The following is a 20,117-nucleotide window of genomic DNA, read 5'->3' on the forward strand; positions in this document are numbered from 1 at the left end:
TTTTCTTTTTCTGCCCCAATAACCTAATGAAGTTTGGGAGCAGTGCTGGCGGGAGAGAAATTTCTTCACGCTACACTGTCTGTTTGTGTTTGATTAATGTAAATCTTCCCAGTGCTGCGAGCACGGCTCTCCATTAACAAGCCAAAGTGCCACGTACAGACAGAGCAGGGCAAAACCAACATCTCTATTTTGGTCCTCGCCATAAACTCAGATAACTCCACCAAACTCATTTTTTGGTGATTTGACTTGAATTACCCAACTCCTCATTCAATGCCGCTTCTTTTTTCCCCCCTTTCCCAAATCACCAGGCCTATTAAAAAATGGAACTACAGCAAACAACTTTAATATATTAATGAGAGTTATTATCTTTTTGCATTTCTTCGGTTCTCATGACCAAATCTTTTAGCCTGTCCTACAGTGTCTGTTTGTGTTTGATTAATGTAAATCTTCCCAGTGCTGCAAGCATGCCCTGGGCTCCAGCTCTCCATTAACAAGCCAAAGTGCCACGTACAGACAAACCAAGATCTCTATTTTGGTCCTCGCCATAAACTCAGAGAACTCCACCAAACTCATTTTTTGGTGATTTGACTTGAATTACCCAACTCCTCATTCAATGCCGCTTCTTTTTTCCCCCCTTTCCCAAATCACCAGGCCTATTAAAAAATGGAACTGAAGCAAACCACTGTAATATATTAATAAGAGTTATCTTTTTGCATTTCCTCGGTTCTCATGACCAAATTTTTAAGCCTGTCCAATGGATGCTGGTAGCAAACATCATCTCCAAGCCACAACTGCAGCAAGGCTGCAATTACCCAGAAGACAGGAAGCCAAAGAAATCAACTCCTACCCCTCCATCTCCCTGCTCCATGTAATAATTTCCCAGGCAGAACTTGTATTTTCCATGCTTCTCCCTTTCCCAGTGGCATGCATTATCATTTTTGAAATAGCAGAAGGCTTGGTCTCATTGGTTCCTATTTTGAAACGTTTGCCCAGCTCCTCAATTTTCTAGGAATTTCACAAATCAGAAAATGTCAGCTGTCCAGAAGAAAATGGTAACCAGAGGGCAGGAGGAAGCCAGGCCAGGATCAGCTCAGATCCTCACAGGAACATTTCTGTCACAATCCTTGGGAAGCACAAGGGGGAAAAATGATCAATATTGGGCTTTTCCACCCATGTGCAATCACAGAGTTAAGGGAGGCAGGGAAAAGGGGCTGCAAATCCCAGAGCAGGGCTGCAGATCCAGTTTATTATTCATGCCTGAGTGAGAATCACATGCACCAAACAGCCTCTGCTGAGGGTGTCAAAACAGAGGTATTTTTAAACTTGGGTTACAGTCTACAATCAAGCATTTCCACATTTTTCTCCCTAATGCTCCTCATCATCAAGTGAAACACAGATGCGACAATCTGACAGACCAATAAACCTTAATTTACTAAAGGATATTTTGGTTAAAACATTGATATTTCCCATTTCCTTCACTGTACAGAGCAAATTCACATTTCCCAGCGGCCTGCCTCAGTTTACCCTTACCACCAATTTAAGTTTGCAGGTTGCTTTACAACCATAAAAATACATAAAACATTATAGAGTATTGTGTATTATTTTATCTATTTATTTATGTATTTTACATATTAATGTCTTTGACATATGTATTTGCAGTTTAGATAGATATATATATATAAAATATATATATATATATATATATATATATAAAAAATATCCTTGCAAAAAAAAAACCCTCAAATTCATCCACTTTAAATTTTCACACAAACTATTTAACTTGAAGTCATTAAAGTCAGTGAGCAGGAACCAGGAATACAAAAGGAATATGCTTCAAGGCTTTTAACTGAGAAGGGACATTTTCAATTCCCTGAAACATAACAATTCTGTTGCTGGCATGAGCACTTGAGAAAATAAATGCATTTGTACTATAAAACAAGCTTAAAAGGGTCAGAAATGGATATTGCAGCTCCTCTTTACAAAGAAGTTAAACAGACTTTGAAGAATCCAAATGAAATTTCAGTCCATCAGGAAAAACATTCAGTATTAAAAAAAAGGATTTTAGGGCCCCGTCATGGAAGACTTAACTGTTGTCTGCAATTATTTTTTTTTGATTATGGAAATAATTAACTTTAAAAAATTACAGGATTAATTTTTATTTCTATTTTATCGATAGTTTTTAGGAGAAAGCAACACAATACATCCCTTTCAAGTGCAAAGCAACGCAGCTGCCAGGAAATGGTGTAAAAACAAGAAAGATTCAGGAATGGAAGCTTCTATCTTGCTTCCTACTCTGATTTCCCAGATTTCCTTCCCCCAGCACGCTCAGTCACAGGACACAATAAGAAAACAATTTGGAGGAGGGGAAAAAAAAAATGACCATAAAAAGCAAGAAAGTCTGATGCAATCAGGTTTTTAGGAGAAATTAGAGATAGCCAAGAAACGGCCAGGACTGGAAATGGAATATCACTGTTTTAAATCCACAGGGATTTCTACAGTCCTGGACAACAGCAGGAAAGGAAGATCAGGAAAAAGTATGGAAAAAATACATCATTAAAAAAGAAATATCTACTAAGAACATAGGAAAGATGGAGTAGAAATAAGTAGTGAACAACCCTGTTTAGAGAGTTGCCTGCCTATTTAGAGTAAAGAATAGTAAAATGAATGAAAATTAAGTTAAATAAGTGCTTTTAAAACATCACACAAATTCTAATCGATATCCCAGAATTCCGAAACCTCTGTGCTCCATCCTTCTTTTCAAGGAACAGCAATTCTGGTCCCAAATATTGATTAAGGAATTCTCTTCTTGCAAAGCTCCTCTCCTTGTTCAATCCCAGCTCTGTGCTGGTCAGGCTGGGCTATGGTAACAACTCTATTTAGAGAGTTGTCTCTGCCTATTCAGAATGAAAAATAATAAAATTTTAAATGAATTAAAATTAAGTGCTTTTAAAACATCACATAAATTCCAAGCCTGAATATCCCAGAATTTTGCAATCTCTGTGCTCCATCCTTTTCAAGGAACAGCAATTGTGGTCCCCAATATTTATTAAGGAATTCTCTCCTCTTTGCAAAGCTCTTCTCCTCATTCAATCCCAGCTCTGTGCTGGTCAGGCTGGGCTTTGGTAAATATTTACACAGAATTTCCAGACCTTTACCCCAGCAAGGAGCAGGCCTGGGAAAAGCAGAACTTCCCAGAGCTGCACAGGGCAGCAGCCCAGCGCTCCCCAAGGAGTCCCCACCCCTGTGGAAAGGATCCAGGAGGATTCAGCATCCCATCCTGCAGGGCTGGGGGAGCCCTGCCAGGAAATCCTCAGCCTTCAACCCCCCAAACTCTCAGGATCCTGTCTGGGATGTGGGAACTGCCCCTGGACACACCCAAGGCCATGCTGGGACAGTGGAAGGTGTCCCTGCCCACGGGACAAAATAATTTCAGAGGTCACTCCAAACCACCCCAGGCTGGGATTCCATGTGGCATTTGCAGCTTAGCTGGAGAGGCCAAACCTTGCTCAGAATTTTTGGGCAGCTCAATCAGATATGGATGAAAAAAATCAATTATTGACAAAGAATTCCATACAGGCATCACCAGGATGAGGGAGAGATGGACATGGGCATTTTTAAGCAGTGAATCCCTAACATTATACCACATCACATCAACAAATAAAAACCTTGCCAACACTTTTTATTAGCCCCAAAAGTTACCAGTGAGAGAACAACTGCCCAGTTCCCCCATCAGAATATCCAAATATTCCACAGAGCTTTATATCAGCACTGACCTTCATTCTCTCCCTTTTCTTTGGGCTCAGAATGTTCATTTCTCCTGTTTCACATCAAGGAACAAAGTCCATCCCACACCATGCTAAATAAACAGGAACTAGCAGAAGACTGCTATGGGTTTTTTTGGGGTTTTTTTTTTTGAGAGAATATGTAAATATAAAAGTACAGACAAGAAGAAATGTAAGAAATCTGACGTATTTCAGCAAGGACTCAGAGTCCACCCAATGACCTACACCTTTTAGACACATCTGAGAAACACCTGAGTTTTTTCAGGCACAAAAATCATGGCCTGCTCCATCAGTGCATCCCACAAAAAGCCATAAAGGTGTTAGAGGCACTGAACTGCACTTTAATCAAGCATGGGGAATTTTATATTTTCCTTTCTCCATCAAAAAAGAGTCTGTGTATTGTCTCAAAAGCTTTTATTGCTCTCAGACACTCACAAGCAGCAAAGGACTCAGAATATTTTTTTTTTTTTTTTTTGCTGATTCTATACGTTTTATGGGAAGCAGGAGACAACCTGATGAACAAATGAGTTAATATTTCATTTGAGTATCCCAGCCATGCTGGGTTACATAAGAGGCAGTGGAAGTTAAAGACACAGCAGCTTCCTGTCAGGAATTTCTGCAAGTCAGAGGAGACAACGAAAGGACAGCTTAGAGCAGATAAAGCAATCATTTTCCAAACCCTTCATTACTTCAGTTCTTTCAATTACTGGAACTTAGCTGGGAGAACAAACAAACTGAGGTACAGAAGCAGGAAATTGTTTTTGCAGTAAAAAAGGAGATCAACAATCAAAGTGGGAATGCTGCTCAGATCAGTCATTCTGCCTTCCAGCAGTACCAGAACCCCTCTTTTAAAAAATGTGACAGAAGTCTGTGGCACCTCGTGATGTACAGAAAATATCACAGATATTTGGCACATTCAGCTTATTTGGGAAGGCAATGCACAGGCCAGAATTCCTGCAAACTTTCAATTTTCATAGAATTTTGCTATATAAGAGTTAAGCAAATGTCTTTAGGATGGAGATGAGAACGCCTTAAGAAAAAAAAAAACCTCAATTTTTCAAGTATAATCATGGGCTGTAGCAGCCAGAGTGAAACCCAAGGACAGCATCTGCATCATGCCAGGGAAAATTCAAATTAAAGCTGGCACAGAAGAAATAAAAGATTAAATCACATGCAGAAGTACTACCCACAAAGGAAAAAGCAAAGGCGATTTTGACAGGGGAGAAACTGATCGAGTGAGTGGGTGGGAAAACCAACTTTCTTGCTGGAGATACAGCTCAATTTATTATTTAGGATGATTCAGCTCCCAAATGCTGTGCTCTGGACAAAACCCACTCCTGGGCTGCTGAGCAAAAAGCCCGGATCAGCACAAGTTAGGATTAGATTGACAACCCAGCTTAGTGATTTAAAAATCAGTCCTAAAAAAAAAATAAACCCACGGAATCATTAAAACTTTCAGCACAAAATTTTAACTCTGCCCATTTGCTGCTAATAGATATTACTGGAGTGATCTAAGCCAAGGAGAGAATTACAGAAAATTATCATTTTCTAATGTGTCACACAACAAGCAGCTGAATGGTTTCTACAGACAGTAATTAAAATAAGAAAGTTCTGGTACAAATATGGAAACTGATTAAAAGACAGCTGTGAAGTCTGCTAAATCTGCGATTAAAAAAAAATAAATCTGCAAAAGGAAAACATGAAAGATCCTTTATGAAAGAGAGCCCTCTTTCAGTTTCATTGTCTGGCCTGACTTCTGGCATAGGAAAATGAGTTCTATGGAGCTGCATTTAAAAGGTCACGGAGTTTCCTTCCTTGATCTTTTACCATGAACAATTTTAGAAGGCATTAAACATTTCAGAACAGCCTATCTAAACAAATTTTTGCTTATCCTGTCATTGAATTAAGTTCAACCAATTCCAGTAAGCCTGACAAAAAATAAAAAAAAAAAGCCCCCCCAAAGCAGCTCTAAAATATAATCTTTATGCCAGCCACTAAATGCAAACTTGAGTCCGTGCCAAAACAGCATAAATTAGAAAAAGTAATTATTCTATAGCTGACAATTTGAAAAGAGAGCAGTGAGAGCTGGGAAACTCCATTTACTAAGACAAAATCTATTTCGTTCACAGCAAACTGACCACAGTTGTTAAATCTGTGTCATAATTCAGAGAGATAAAAAACACAGGACCAATTCCATGGATTTAGCACTCAATACCTTGTTCTGGTTCACTCCAGGGCTGGGAATTGTCAGCAATAAATATTTCCAGGCCTATAAAACTCTATGAACTGCTCACTATTTGTCAAGAAGCAGGGAGGGAGGGGCAGAGCTTCATTTATTCTTTCCAAAGAATTTTTCAGGTCCTTTTTAATTCACTATAAACTTCATCCTACCCCAGTTTTACAGTACAAAACATAAACAGACTCAAGGACAGGATCAACACTAAAATGTTGACCCCAGAAGCAAGTCAGGACTGGCTTTATCATTATTCTATTCCCCACCTGCAGTCCCAAATTCAAAAAGCAGGGAAGAAAAAACAGCTAAAAATGCAAGGCAGCAATACCTCTACTCAGTCCCAGCCTCTAAAAAGGCAGAAATCCATTTATTTTAAATGCATTAAAACACACTTTCATGTCCCCACTGCTGCAGTGCAACAAAGAACACACAAATTTTGAGTTGCCAGTGTTTCCAGGTACTGTAAATGAGCCAAACACCAGTTTATGTCCCCCAGAATTCACTTTATTTCTGACTCTGTCCTCCAGCTCATAACCCACAGCCTTTTCCAGGATTCTCCAACTCCCCTTCCCCTAAAGCCCAGCACCAAAGGCACACCCGGGGAGGAAAGGAAGGTTTCAAACCTTGCCAGGAAGTTTTATTGTTTAACTCCAATTTTATTGTTTAACTCCTGCATTTGCCCCTGCTTTGAGATTCCAAAGCAGGAGCGTTCACAAAGCTCCTCCGAGAGGCCTGGCAGCTGACTCACCAGAATATTTTATTATTTACTCATCATATATTTGTACTGTGCTGGACATGAGGTGCTTCCTTGTCCCTATCAGACACAAAGTGAGTACACAGCTTGGTGAGTTCAAGAGAGAAAAAGATCCAATTTTATTTCTGATCTCTCAATATATAGAATTTTAAAAGTGACAGTGGATTGGAGGATGGAATTGCCATCTCTCCAACCACACTGGTCAAACCAACAGCCCATCAATTCTCTCCTCCCACAAAGAAGAATGCAAAACAATCATTATTGACATGAACAGTGAGTGAAAACTCCAGTAAAAATATATAAACATTATCAGAAGGCTAAAGAAGCTTTAAAAGAACTTTTAAACTTTCAAAAAAAAAAACTATAAAAAAAAACTTAACACTTAAAAATGAAGGCAACACTTCCTGCTCCTCGGCAGGGCAGAAATCAGGCAAATTTTAACCCAGTGACTGCTTTCAAGGTAATATTTGATCATCAAACAGACAACATGAGGTGTAATAATCTGTTGAAGCAGAGCATGCACAAGGCTCACCTACAGAAAACTGAATTATGCTGGCTGTTATCAGCTAGATCAGAGTCACCCATGCCTGAAAGAAACCACAACTCTCTCCCTGCTCTCCTGGCAAACTCGAAATGCACAAATAACCCTTCCTTTCCAAATTCCTCTATCAACCAGTTGCATTCATCACCCATCAGCTGTCCACATCTCTCTAAAATGTTGTTTTAGCAGCAGAACCAACAGCTGAGCTTAAGGAATGGAGATGGTCCAAGCTACCATATATGCAAAAAAAACCCCATAAATGTAAAAATTTCCATTTTTACATTACAGAATGTGAGTGCTGAGAGCGTTAAAGCAAAGGGAAATGCAGTTTTCTCTCAGTTCAGGAAGACAACTCCTCCCAAGGTATTTGCTGCAGCAGGGAAAGCACCAGGATGCAGGGATGGGTTTTAATCTAAAGCAAACATCTCCTCGTGATGGAACAGAGGGAGAGGGGGAGAGCCCGGGCAGCTCCTGATCCTACAGAATTCATTTGCTACTGGGCATTTCTTCCTGCACTTTTTCATGGAATTGGCAAACAGATCCAGGAATGCTGCTTCCAACCTCAGCTCAGCTGAGAGAGAATTCCCTAAAATCCCACAGATATGAGAGGGCTCCTCACTGCCATCCAGCTCCTCCTTGGATTCGATATTTATTCTAATTCTATTTGATATTTATTCTAATTTAATGCCAAGGCAAAGCGATCAAAATAGAACTCGGAGGAGAAGATGAAGAGATTTCACATTGAAATTTACAATTTAAATAAACAAATCATAGTCCTTGTTTGAAGTGTCCAGAGTCCCTTTGTGCTCATCCCCACAACCAATTACAAACTACCTTTTTTATTTAGCAAAAAGAAAAAAAAAAAAAAAAAAAAAAAAGAACAACAAACCCCACCTCATTATTTGCATGTTCTTTGTTATTTTTCTCTGTCTTTGAAAAGCTCTTTTGGGGCGAGCTTTTTGATCTAAAAGGCATTTAATTAAACAAAAAAAAAAAAAAGGAAAACCTTAAATCCCTGTATACACTCTACAGCAATATTTATTTGAGGGGAATATATTTGGGGGGAATTATAAGTATATTCCCAGGGATTGTGCCTGATTACTAGAACACACCCAGAGTCCCCAGTTAAAAAAAAAAAAAAAAAAAAAAAACCAAACAAAAAACCCACAAAACAACAGAGAAACCAATTTATTTCAACTGTAAACTTTAAGTTTTGGAGACCTTTGCTGCTCAAATCCCATCAGTATTCCAAGAATCAATCTGGAGATGTGAAGGAGCCATTTTCTCTGGATATAGAGAGCGACAGATGGAGCAAAAATTTTCAGCAGATTCTCACGTGCTGAGCTACCTCCAGGAGCTGCAGGGCCAGGATGATTATAAAAATCAGGTATAAATTTTAAAAAATTATTAAAAAAAAAAAAATTAAAACAAAAAAAGGAAGTGGGAAGGGACAGGATTTTTTCATCTGGATGAATTCCAGCAAGAGGATTTAGAGTTTTCCAGGCAGCCCAAAACTGCTGCAAAGCTGTTTTTTCTCCCCCTCCCAGCTAAGTTTAATTCTGTGCTTGTGGGAGAGAGGGAAGAGCCTCCTCCAGAATGCCTGGGCAGCACCCAGGGGCTGTGCCCTCCTCCTGAGCCCCCAGCCAGGCAATGCCACCCACCCTGCCAGGAAAAAAGGGATTTCCTGCCCTAACCCTTGGTTTTCTGCCCTAACCCTGGGTTGTGCCTGGGTTTTCTGCCCTAACCCTGGGATGTGCCTGGATTTTCCTGCCCTAACCCTGGGTTTTCCTGCCCTAACCCTGGGTTGTGCCTGGATTTTCCTGCCCTAACCCTTGGTTTTCTGTCCTAACACTGGGTTGTGCCTGGGTTTTCCTGCCCTAACCCTTGGTTTTCTGCCCTAACCCTGGGTTGTGCCTGGATTTTCCTGCCCTAACCCTTGGTTTTCTGCCCTAACCCTAGGTTGTGCCTGGGTTTTCCTGCCCTAACTCTGGGTTTTCTGCCCTAACCCTGGGATGTGCCTGGGTTTTCCTGCCCTAACTCTGGGTTTTCTGCCCTAACCCTGGGTTGTGCCTGGGTTTTCCTGCCCTAACCCTGGGATGTGCCTGGATTTTCCTGCCCTAACCCTTGGTTTTCTGCCCTAACCCTGGGTTGTGCCTGGATTTTCCTGCCCTAACCCTTGGTTTTCTGCCCTAACCCTGGGATGTGCCTGGATTTTCCTGCCCTAACCCTTGGTTTTCTGCCCTAACCCTGGGATGTGCCTGGGTTTTCTGCCCTAATCCTGGGTTGTGCCTGGGTTTTCTGCCCTGACCCTGGGATGTGCCTGGGTTTTCTGCCCTGACCCTGGGATGTGCCTGGGTTTTCTGCCCTGACCCTGGGATGTGCCTGGGTTTTCTGCCCTAACCCTGGGTTCTGCCTGTGTTACCAGGTGCCCCAGTGACAAAAGGGAAACCAAGGCAGGGGGTGAGCAGGTGCAGACACCAAAAAACCACTGCTGGAGTGTCACTGGTGAGTGTGAGAGCTGATAATGAGCCTGCTAGAAGGGAAAGGGAGAGGAGGTCAGGCTTGCTGTGCCATACATTCGGCTGAAGTTGCACTGGTTAACAGCCAAAGTAAACACCACTGCAGCATTTACAGCCAGCACCAACATTCCTACATCGTTCCAGACTGCAAGAAACATGTGCTGGCCTTTTATTTTCCCCCCTTTTTCCTTCACTATTTCATCCTCACAGCAATTTCCATAATGTGAGTGGCCTGAGTGTAAAACTTGGGGCTTTCAGCTGTACTCAAAGGGGCTGCTGTGCTTGGCAAACAATATTTACCAACTCCCAGCATTATAACCCAGCACTGAGATATCTAAATCAGATGTCTAGATAGATAATCTAGATATCACCAGGGAGCAATGATCTAGAGGGCTCTGCTCTTTTAGATAGTTTCCAAATTATTGCAAAGATATTTGCCTTTACTGCTGGCGGTTCAGGGCAGAGCAGCACCTGCGCAGGTGCTCGTTTGGGCACCCTCCAGCCTTCAACACATCCTCCCACCAAAGCAAAGCCCACGAGAAGTGCAGAGGGCTCTGCAGGATGCCCAGAGCACCTTCCCCAGGCGGTGCCACCGTGGGTGTTGGGTTTGCCCAGATCAGATCTGTGCCCGCAGGAACCGCTTCCGCTGCCCAGACCGCAGGGCCTGCGCAGGGCAAACCACAAGCCAGCCTCTGCTGCCTCCCGACAGGCTGCAGGAACAAACTGCCAGCTGCAGAGCTGCACTTCAGCACCACGAGATCGCCTTCATCCTTGGCACACGAGGATTCCCCCCATCCTTGCATTTAGGAAGTCCACGGGATATAAATTCACGCTCCTCTGCTGCAGTTCCCCCTGGATATTTGCCAGAGCTGGTGCTGCTGCCTTGGCAGGATGGAGTCTGCAGCAGCAGGGAAAATCCCTCTTTTAAATCCCCAGGACAGCAGCTCGCTTTTGGCTGAGGTCACTGCCTCATTTAGGACACCACTGCCTCATTCAGGACACCACCATAATTATAATTTTTCAAAAGCGGGGGGTAAAGAATCCTATCAACAGAGAGCAGACAACAGCAAGACAACACTGTGAGCACCAGCTTTGAAAGGCACTTCCCAGAAGAACAGGAATTATCAGGATACAGCTCAAACACTGCCACATGCTGTCACCCAGAGCAGCCTCCTCAAGAGGCAGACAGGCACCCCCGGAATGTGAAGGTACTGCTCCTGTGCTGGGCAGCCCAGGAGCTGCAGCCCTGCCCAGCACAGCGAGCTGCAGCCCTGCCTCCTGTCCTGCAGCCCTGCCTCCTGTCCTGCCCAGCACAGAGTTGCAGCCCTGCCTTCTGTCCTGCCCAGCACACTCAGCTGCAGCTCTGCCTCCTGTCTTGCAGCTCTGCCTCCTATCCTGCCCAGCACACAGAGCTGCAGCCCTGCCCAGCACACTCAGCTGCAGCCCTGCCTTCTGTCCTGCCCAGCACAGTGAGTTGCAGCCCTGCCCAGCACACAGAGCTGCATCCCTGCCTCCTCAAGCCTTCCTGCACCCCAGCAGCAGCTCCTGGCCCTGGGAGCTGCCATGAGCACGGGGCAGGCAGGAAACCTCTCTCCTATCTGGCAGCCACCACCAGCTCTCCCATTTCTCTCCCTCTCACTCACTTCCTATTGATTTCTCCTGTCTTGCACTGCAGCTTTTTCCTATTTCCTTTCTCTGCTGGCTCGTTGTGGCTTCCCTCCTTTAATTCTCTGCCTTTCCACGTTCTCCATCACTTTTCTGGCAGCTTTGATCTGGGCAGAGCCCTCTTTTGCATCTGGGCACAGCAGAAAGGCAGCAGTGCCTCTGTGGCATGGAGCACTGAGAGGAGACGCCTTGTCTGAAGTGCTGCCAAGAAGCTGCACCAACAGCCACTATCATAACAGGCTAAAAAAGACTTTCAAGCAGCCATCAGATGCTTCAGGTGAGCCTGCAGGTCGAAGCTTGTATGTTTGTGGGAGTGGTGGACTCCCAGTCCTTCCCCCTGTCTCACATCAGTCTGCTGCTTTATTAAACACATGGGGCTTTTCCTCCACACTGGGAAATGCTTGCTCAGGTCAATCCAGGTCCCACCTAAGTTTTCCAGCCCCTCTCCAGCACTGCAGCTCCCTCTAGAAAAGAGTGTTGAACTCTTCTTAGGTTACTGATTCCACTTGGGAAGTCACCCAGGACTGCACGTGGTGCCACAAACCAGGATTCACCGCCTGCAAATAAATTCAGGAGCAGCTTCTCACACACAGCAAGAGTCAAACTGTGCTGCTACTCACAGATTCAATAAGGAATTCCCACCAATATCCCTGAAAATTTCCAAAACACATCTCAAGAGCTGAGGAGTAAAACCAGTTTGAGTTTTGCCCTTGCAGCCACAGTTCTTGTGCCAACTGAGAGCAAACAAGAGGTGCCAGAACATGGAGATTCTCTCTTAGGTTTTGAACATTTCAACTTCTCTGTAGCACCAAGAGAAGCCCTGCTGCTTAATTCACACAGTTTAACTTTTACCCCACTCTGCTCCCTGCCATAAAAGGTTGATTTTTTTTGAAGAACCTAGCCCCAGTGCCACTTGTGACCATGCCCCTCCTGCCAGGACAGCTGCCAGCATCCCAGGGACTGACAGGACAATGAACCACATCACACCAGAATTATTCCAAGTTCACAAACCTGTGCTGTGATCTTTCCCACCTCTCATCTGCTTTCCCAGTGCCACAGCAATTCCATGAAATGCTTTTGCCACCGAACATCCCAGGCCAGACCTTTCAGCGTTGTCAAAACACAGCTTAAAATAGCCCCACAGGAACACATTGAAGTGTTTGCCAACAAATGTAAACAGCAATGTTTCTTATTTACCATCAGCCTGCAAGAAAGGGTTCCTGCCCATGGGCCTCAGAAGTCAAACAGACACAACACTGAAAATCCTCAAGGAAAGGATGCAGGGTGATAACAAAACATCCAGACGATTTGTGAATGTCACAGGCTGAACACTGTTTGTTTGGCTTTTACTATTTATACTTATGCTTACATTTGAAACATAAGGACGCTGTTTTTTCCTGTCGTTTTAATGTATTTATTTTTACATGTTTTCTTTTCAAAGAAAAATGAGTAAACGTTGCTTCTTCCTGTCTTTTTCTAAGTGTGCCGTTACTATTTTGTATGTATCCTGTCTTGTATTTTATCCCTTTTGCATTCTTAATCAAACACTGCACGTTTAACATCCCTTTTCATTTTACTAATTCCCTTGCTGCTGCTTCTCCTGTCCTTATTTTAAGCCCTCTCTTCTGATGTCGAGATACTACCAACATCCAGGCTCCTGACCTTTAGTTTAATCAAGCTGAGACATGAACTAAGACTTTTATTCTTTAAACCTAATAATTACCCAGAGCAGGGCCACAAGAACACAGCATCACCTACATGAAAATATGCATTTAAATCTATTTTCTCTTAGTGCTATTGATATCTCTTAAACAGGAAAATCTGCTTATCTCAAAGCAGATAAAATATCAGGGGGAGTGCTTAGGCAGAGGAATATCTGGAATGCTACAAGAAGCACTTTTACAGCAATTCAACCACTAGAAACTCAAGGATAATACAAATGGGATTCATTAATAAATCTCCAAATGCTAATTTTCAGAGGGAAGGAAGAGGAATTCAGGGAGAAACCTGGAGGATAAAGGCTCAAGGCAAGAGGCTGAGCTTATCTTTCAAGCAGCACAGCCAAGGAATCTCCCTGGTGACCCCAAGGACCACCTCGAGGAGGAGTGGAGAATTCAAGTCTCCAGACCAAAGCAAACACTGCTCTGCACAACTGCAAACTACAGCACAGGGCTGCCCAGGTGGGGGGGGAGAATTTTAACCAAGAGAGGTAAAGGAGACTGCTCAAAATACTACAGGAAAAAGGGGAAAGCAACAGTTAATGTCAAAATTCCTGCTGGTTATACTCCAAAAGCTTCTTGGGAAAACAGAAGCTGTCACTGAAGCTATTCAAATTGTTTAAACACAAATTCACTGGGAGACCCCGCTGCAGGAAATAACCAAATAATCCTGGTGTCTAGCCATGAGATATGGAAAATAACTGGTGCAGGTGTGTGTACCCTCTTCCCCAGGCAAATTCATCACTGCTCTCTGCAGCCTCAGGATGAACTGCCGAAATCTCCAGTGCCTAAATCACTACTTCTACAATGAAACACCACTTCTACATGAACCACTGCTTCTGCCAAGTCAACACTTGCACAACAAGGTCCAGAGCAGTTGTGAGAGTGAACAGAGGACTCTTTGATTTCCAGCAGGACGACTGTGCCCACTGCTGTCACCCTCCAGGACCAAGAACTCTCCTCCCACACAGGTCATGGAAGTCAAAGGACACCAGTGAACACCCACAAATCCCACCAGTGACCTCAGCAAACTCCTGCTCCAGGGGCAAGCTGCACTTTCCTTCTCAAGCTAGGACAGCACTGAGTAATTTTTTTTTTTTTTTTTTTTTTTTTTTTTTTTTTTTGCTGTTTAATTCCTGTAGATGTTGACCAGAATTTTCAAAATCTAAAACAGAAGGAGCCAACATCTCGGTACCTTCCCTAATCCATCCATTTGAAATGTTAAAATGCCACTAACAGAGTTCTGTGCACAGGGAGAATTATACAATTGGGCTCACAGATGAAATATCATTCCTGCCTCCACCCAAATAATCACAACGCCCACAGCTCTACTCAAAACTAGAAAATCAAGCTCACCTCAGCTCCTGTCTCCAGTAAAAGCTGTAATAAACTATGCAACATGAAGTGGTAGCATTTGTGTCCCAGGCAGCAGTGAACACGCCAGACAGTCCTCTCTTCTGCCAGCCTCAAGAACAGCAGAATAAAACATGAATTTATGCACAGACTCTGTCCACTGCTAATTTCCAAACATTGCGAAGGCACAATGATGAAAAGCCCCACTCAAAGACTATTATTCTTTTTAATCCTCAGATGCCATGCTGCAGCCCATTTTCCATAAATACTGGATTTTACTGACTCTACTAATTTAAAAAATGCATGATAATGACACCAAACTAGTCAGTAACAAAGGTGTGACTTACTGTGCAGTTCTTACCCTGCTGCAAGAAATAAAACCCTGTTTTCCCCATACAGTCAAAGAATTCCCAATTACCACCATACATTCAAAGAATTCCCAATTACCACAGGGACTTCCAAAGAGCCAGAGACAGGGAAAGTGCATCTAAAGCAGATAAGAAACAATTAGAGTCTATTTTAATACCAAGTCAGGAGCAAATCACCAATTAAAACTTCTCAAGGGTAATTATGTGTAAATTCTACCTCTGCTGTTTTCCAATCATAGCAACAGAAACTACAGCAGGGTTATAAATAAAACTCATTTGCAAGCAACTGCAGAGAAGAGTCACCAGTTCCTCAGCGAGGTCCTGCAAAAGCAAGAGCCTCCTTTCTTTTATTGGCCTTTAATAAACAGAAAGAAACATAAAGCAAGTCCTGCAGCCGTGCAATTGCTCAACCCTGAAGTGTGTTTGGAACGGTGACAGGAAGAAAAATACAGTTAACTCCGGGAGTGAAAAAAAATTAATGGCACACAAATGTTTCTTTAGTGTCATAACAGGATACAGCCGAGCTCGGGCCGGCCTTTGGTGGCCAAGCAGAGGCTGGAAATGGCCGAAATTCAACTTTTCAGGCTGGCCCCAGCGTGGCCTTGGGAAGAATAAAGGCCTTATCTCAGCCAGCCATGTGTGGCCGGCCATGCACAGCTCACAGCAACGCCCAGAGCTGGCCAGTGTCCGGCCAGCAGAGCTCCAGAGGCAGGGAATGTGGGCACACTCCAGCAGGAACAGGAAACCTCCTCCAAAAACCAAAAACCCTGCCCAGCTGCCTGCCACCCCTCAGCTGGATCTCAAATCTACTACCCCCCACCCACCCCTGCCCAAAAACAGCATCCAGCAACAAAAATCCAACCCAGCACCAATGAGGAGCCAAAATTTTTTTTTTTTTTTCCAGGTTAAAAGATATGGGAAATCTCACCTAAATGCAGAGCTGGATGAAGCTCAGTCACCTGACTGATTTTAGATACCTTTAGGATAAGAAAGGTCCCCTGGATGTGCAGATTTCCTTCCACTAACGATCGAGTCGAGCCAGATGAGCAGCTCAGGGATGTCTACCTCAAAGACTTACTAAGCTCAGCAAGATAAATGCCACCTTAGGAGGCCTCTGAAAACACAGCATAGCTAAGGGAGGATTAAATTAAGAGGGTGTAAATGTTTACAAACATAAAGGAGCAGAGCAATAAGGCTGGAGATGAAGAGTGTGATATGGTCCAATGGGCACCAGGACTATGGGGAAAAAAAGCAGCTGACAAAGTGAAAGAACATCCTGAGAGGAAGAAGGGGAAGTTAAATCAGTGTTTAACTCTCTCAAATCATCAGCAGCCGTGCAAGGCACCACGGCTACCCGGGAGAACGTGTGTTTTTAAGCCTCAAGTGCTCTTTAGGAGATAATTTTTTGTCTGCCTGCACCCTTTAGGTGCTCCCCCAAATGCTGAGGGGGAGCAGTGTCAGGAGCTCCTCCACCAACTCAGAAGAGACATTACACTCTCAGGAGCCTTAACATCTGCTCTGCCCTTTTTGTTTAATGCCTGATGTTCCCCCACTCCCCAGGCACTCACTTCCCTCCAGACTGAAGGCACTTGAAGAAAAAGACACCAGAAATCGATGCTGCTTTGGGAATTCTGGTAACAGAATCTGAGCATAACCACCACCAAAACTAACTGGGTTAAGGTTTAATGCACAGAGAGAATGAGCCCAGACACACTCAGATATGAATTGGCCTGACTGTGTTTCAGCAGTGCCAGACACTAAAATCCATTCAACTTTCCTGGGAAAGAGAACAAAAATAAAAGAAGGGAAAAAAAAAATAAAGAAAAAAAGTAAGGGACTTAATAAAAACATCATTTATCATCCTGGCTCCAGAACAGCATTAGAAATGGCCATTCATACACTCCTAATTTCTATATTTAATGGTGATCATTTATATCAAGAGATATAAAATATGTCAAGGATTAGACAAGTGCAACCTGCACAAGGGAAATGTGACAGCTGTCAAATCATTACTGCCTTAAATTGCAGGGATAGCAAAGGAAATATCTGCTGTCTGTAATGTGGATTTAGGCAGCTCTATATATGCTAAATACAAATATGTAAAGCTAATATGGAGAAAAATCTAGGCCCAAGCTACCCTATTATATTCCTAATACCATCTGGCACGGATGCAAACTGGGTTTTCCTGGTTTAAGGCAATTCCCATCTCAATCCCACCAAGGAAGGTGATTGACAAACACAAAGAGAATTGAACATGTCAGATGATTTATGGATCTAATGACAGTGGAAGCATCATTATTTATATTGCACCTGCTTTACATTCTAAGCTCTAGAGGCAGATTGAAAAAGGCAACACAGAAAGTCCCTGGGCCTGAAGGGAAAGGGGAATGTTCTGCAGGGACAAGAGTGATCAAATCCTGCACAATGCTGGGGATGAAAAGGAACGGCAGAGATCGGGACAAACACGACCACCACATCTGGGGTTCTGCTGAAAGGTTCAGCCAGGGAATAAATCAGAAATCATCAGAGAATCCCAGAATGGTTTGGGCTGGGAGGGACCTTAAATCCCATCTCTTTCCCATCCCCCTGCCATGGGCAGGGACACCTTCCACTGCCCCAGGGTGCTCCAGCCTTGGACACTTCCAGGGATCCAGGGGCACCCTGTCACCATCCTCACCATCAATCTAACCCTCCTCTGAGTTTTCCACCGTTCCCCCTTGTCCTGTCACTCCAGACCTTTTAAAATAGTCTCTCTCCATCTTCCCTGTAGGCTCCTTCAGGTCCTGGCAGGCCACCCCAAAGCTTCTCTTCTCCTGGCAGAACCACGACCATGACTTTGTACCCCAGAGCTGGGGCTGCTTCAGGCCAGAGGTGGAAAATAGTGACAAGAAGAGATCCAGTTTCTCCACATTCCCCCAGCCATCCCAGAAATCCAAGGGTTGTGGGCACAGCTCCTCACCTGACATTAAAAGCCTTTTGATCCAAAACCTTAATGGAACACCAAACAGAAACATCCTCCTGACATGACTGAGAGCAAAAGGAAATGAGACATTTTTTATTTGGCTGCTCCAATTCAATAATGGAAAGTATTTTGTTTTACTAACAAGTAAATTAAATTCCCTGTTCTCGTGTTTTTCCTTTCCGTGCATCACTCAGCTGCTCCTCGGGATGAAAATCCTGTCGTTCTTTTTGATATCATGCAACTGCCACAAGACATATGGCCTGAAGTATGTAACAAAATCCTCACAAATCCACTGAAATGCCTTTTTACTGTCATTGCCTCGCCTGCTACAGAGAAAAACATCCTGCAACCCAAGAATCATTCATGCACTGCAAAAGAGAAAACTCCACTCGTACAAACTACAGAATTAATTGCCAAGATTGAATACTCTGTGAACAGTTGTAAACACAGATTGTACACAAGTCTGAGCTGTCCCAGAGCCCTTTGGACTGGGCTGACTTGTGGAGTCACGAAAAGGCCGGGTTTAAGTGAGAACCACACTCAGACTCTCTCCTGCCTGCACCTGGAGCCTAAAATTGGTGAGCTCAAGCCCCCAAAAGCATCACTGCTCCATCCCAGCCCCAGCTTCGCTGCTGTGCCAGAACTGCTTGGTCATGAAAGGCCAAAGCGAGGCCTTTGCCACACTCATTCACACCTTAACCACCAGCCAGACACTATACAGATACAAAAAAACACATTAAATGGTTCTTACAGCATACTGTGTCAAAAAAGGTATCTTTCCTTCCCATCCAAAAAAAATCTGAAGGCACTCATTCGCCCCAAAAGCACGTTAAAATGTTTCCTTCTTGACTTTTTTTTTTTTTTGTCACATTTTTTATCCCTTCCTCTGAAACACCTCAGTGCAAACGAGAGAACTGCAGAGGTAATGAAAGGCACCTGCAGAGCAGCCCAGAGGCTCAAGCAGGTATCTGAAGGCAGGTTCCTGCTAAGGTAGACACCAGCAGACATTCCTGCTTGTCAACTCTCCCTCCTGCCCTCACCTGGAGTGACCTCTCCGCAGTACTTGACCCAAGGAGACCCAAGTGCATCCTCAACACGCTCTCCCAGCTCAGGCTTGAGCTGGATACTAAATTCTGGTGGCTTCTGCTGCTCCAGCTCCGTGCAGGAACCCTTGCTTTCGGTGTTCCCCGCAGCACCAGCCCATCCTGGGAGCTGAGTTAGCACCCCTGGCTCCTACAAAGTCAGCCTGGCAGGCCTGAAAGCTGTTGGACTTGAAATACTCCGCTTTCAAAGTCAACCCAGTCGCTTTGACAGTCAAGACACCCTTGGCTCCCAGAGCCTCTGATTTAATCCTGCTTTTCTGATCCCGTCTGTCACTGAAGCCAGAACACGAAGTACGTGAGCTCTGCGGGTAGTCACACTTCAAAAAAAGGAAAAAAAAAAAAAAAAATCAAGGAATCTCATTTTATACTGACCTGTCCGTGATTGTGGACTGTGTGCCACTCATTGGAGCCTTTGGCAAGAAGTCGTATTATCCAATTTACATTTTACTCTTCTTGCAGGAATATGAACGAGGCTTTGCCCCTTACATGCACCGAGGTTCAGGATCCAGCCTTGCTCCAGAAGAGGCATGCACAGAGGACAAACTCAGTTCAAGGGCAGGAGAAGGGAACAAAAAAAAAAAAAAAAAAAAAAGAACCAACAAAAACCAAACCCAATCCAAAACAACTCCAAAACTCTTCTTTGCAGTCACCCAGAATATCCAAACCACGGAAGTGGGGCGCGGGGGGGATAAAGCAAAAACTCCAGCAAGGAAAAAAACTCCAACAACAACAACAACAAAAATAATCAACAAAACAACCTCGGCGGACGCGGGCGGGGGGTGGAAAAAAGAAGAAACCCTCGTGAAGAGGCGGGCGATGCTCCGAGCGCGGGGGCCCGTGCGGGCTCAGGGGCTGCGCTCGGGGGGCGGGCGGCGCTCCCCGCCCGCGGCCGGGCCCATCCCCGCTGCCCGCCCGGCCTCGCCCGCGGGGCTCGGGCAGGGCGGCCGCCTCTAGGCCCGGGGCTCCATGCCCCGCCGCTCGGCCTCTCGCTGCGGCCCTGCGCCGCTCTGCGCCGCGCTGCTCTCCCGGCCCGCTGGCGGCCCCGGCGCTGCGCGGCTGGGCGAGGCGGCAGCGGCGCGTCCCGGGAGCCTGCGCCGAGCCGGGCCGGGCCGGGCTCGC

General features: G+C 44.4%; 1 protein-coding gene across 2 annotated transcripts in view; it reads right to left on the bottom strand.

Moving 5' to 3' along the window:
• ARHGEF12 (Rho guanine nucleotide exchange factor 12) overlaps positions 1 to 19,853 on the bottom strand; it is an 82,458-nt gene extending 62,605 nt beyond the window's left edge. For both annotated transcript variants that reach the window (XM_021543386.3, XM_077788008.1), the window contains exon 1: positions 19,371 to 19,853. In XM_021543386.3, the coding sequence (XP_021399061.2) occupies positions 19,371 to 19,402 (32 nt within the window). In that variant the 5' untranslated portion in view covers positions 19,403 to 19,853. The remainder of the gene's footprint in view (positions 1 to 19,370) is intronic.
• Between the last annotated feature and the right edge of the window lie 264 nt (positions 19,854 to 20,117).

This window comes from Lonchura striata, chromosome 23 (genome assembly GCF_046129695.1).
Source record: "Lonchura striata isolate bLonStr1 chromosome 23, bLonStr1.mat, whole genome shotgun sequence".
Taxonomy (NCBI): Eukaryota; Metazoa; Chordata; class Aves; order Passeriformes; family Estrildidae; genus Lonchura; species Lonchura striata.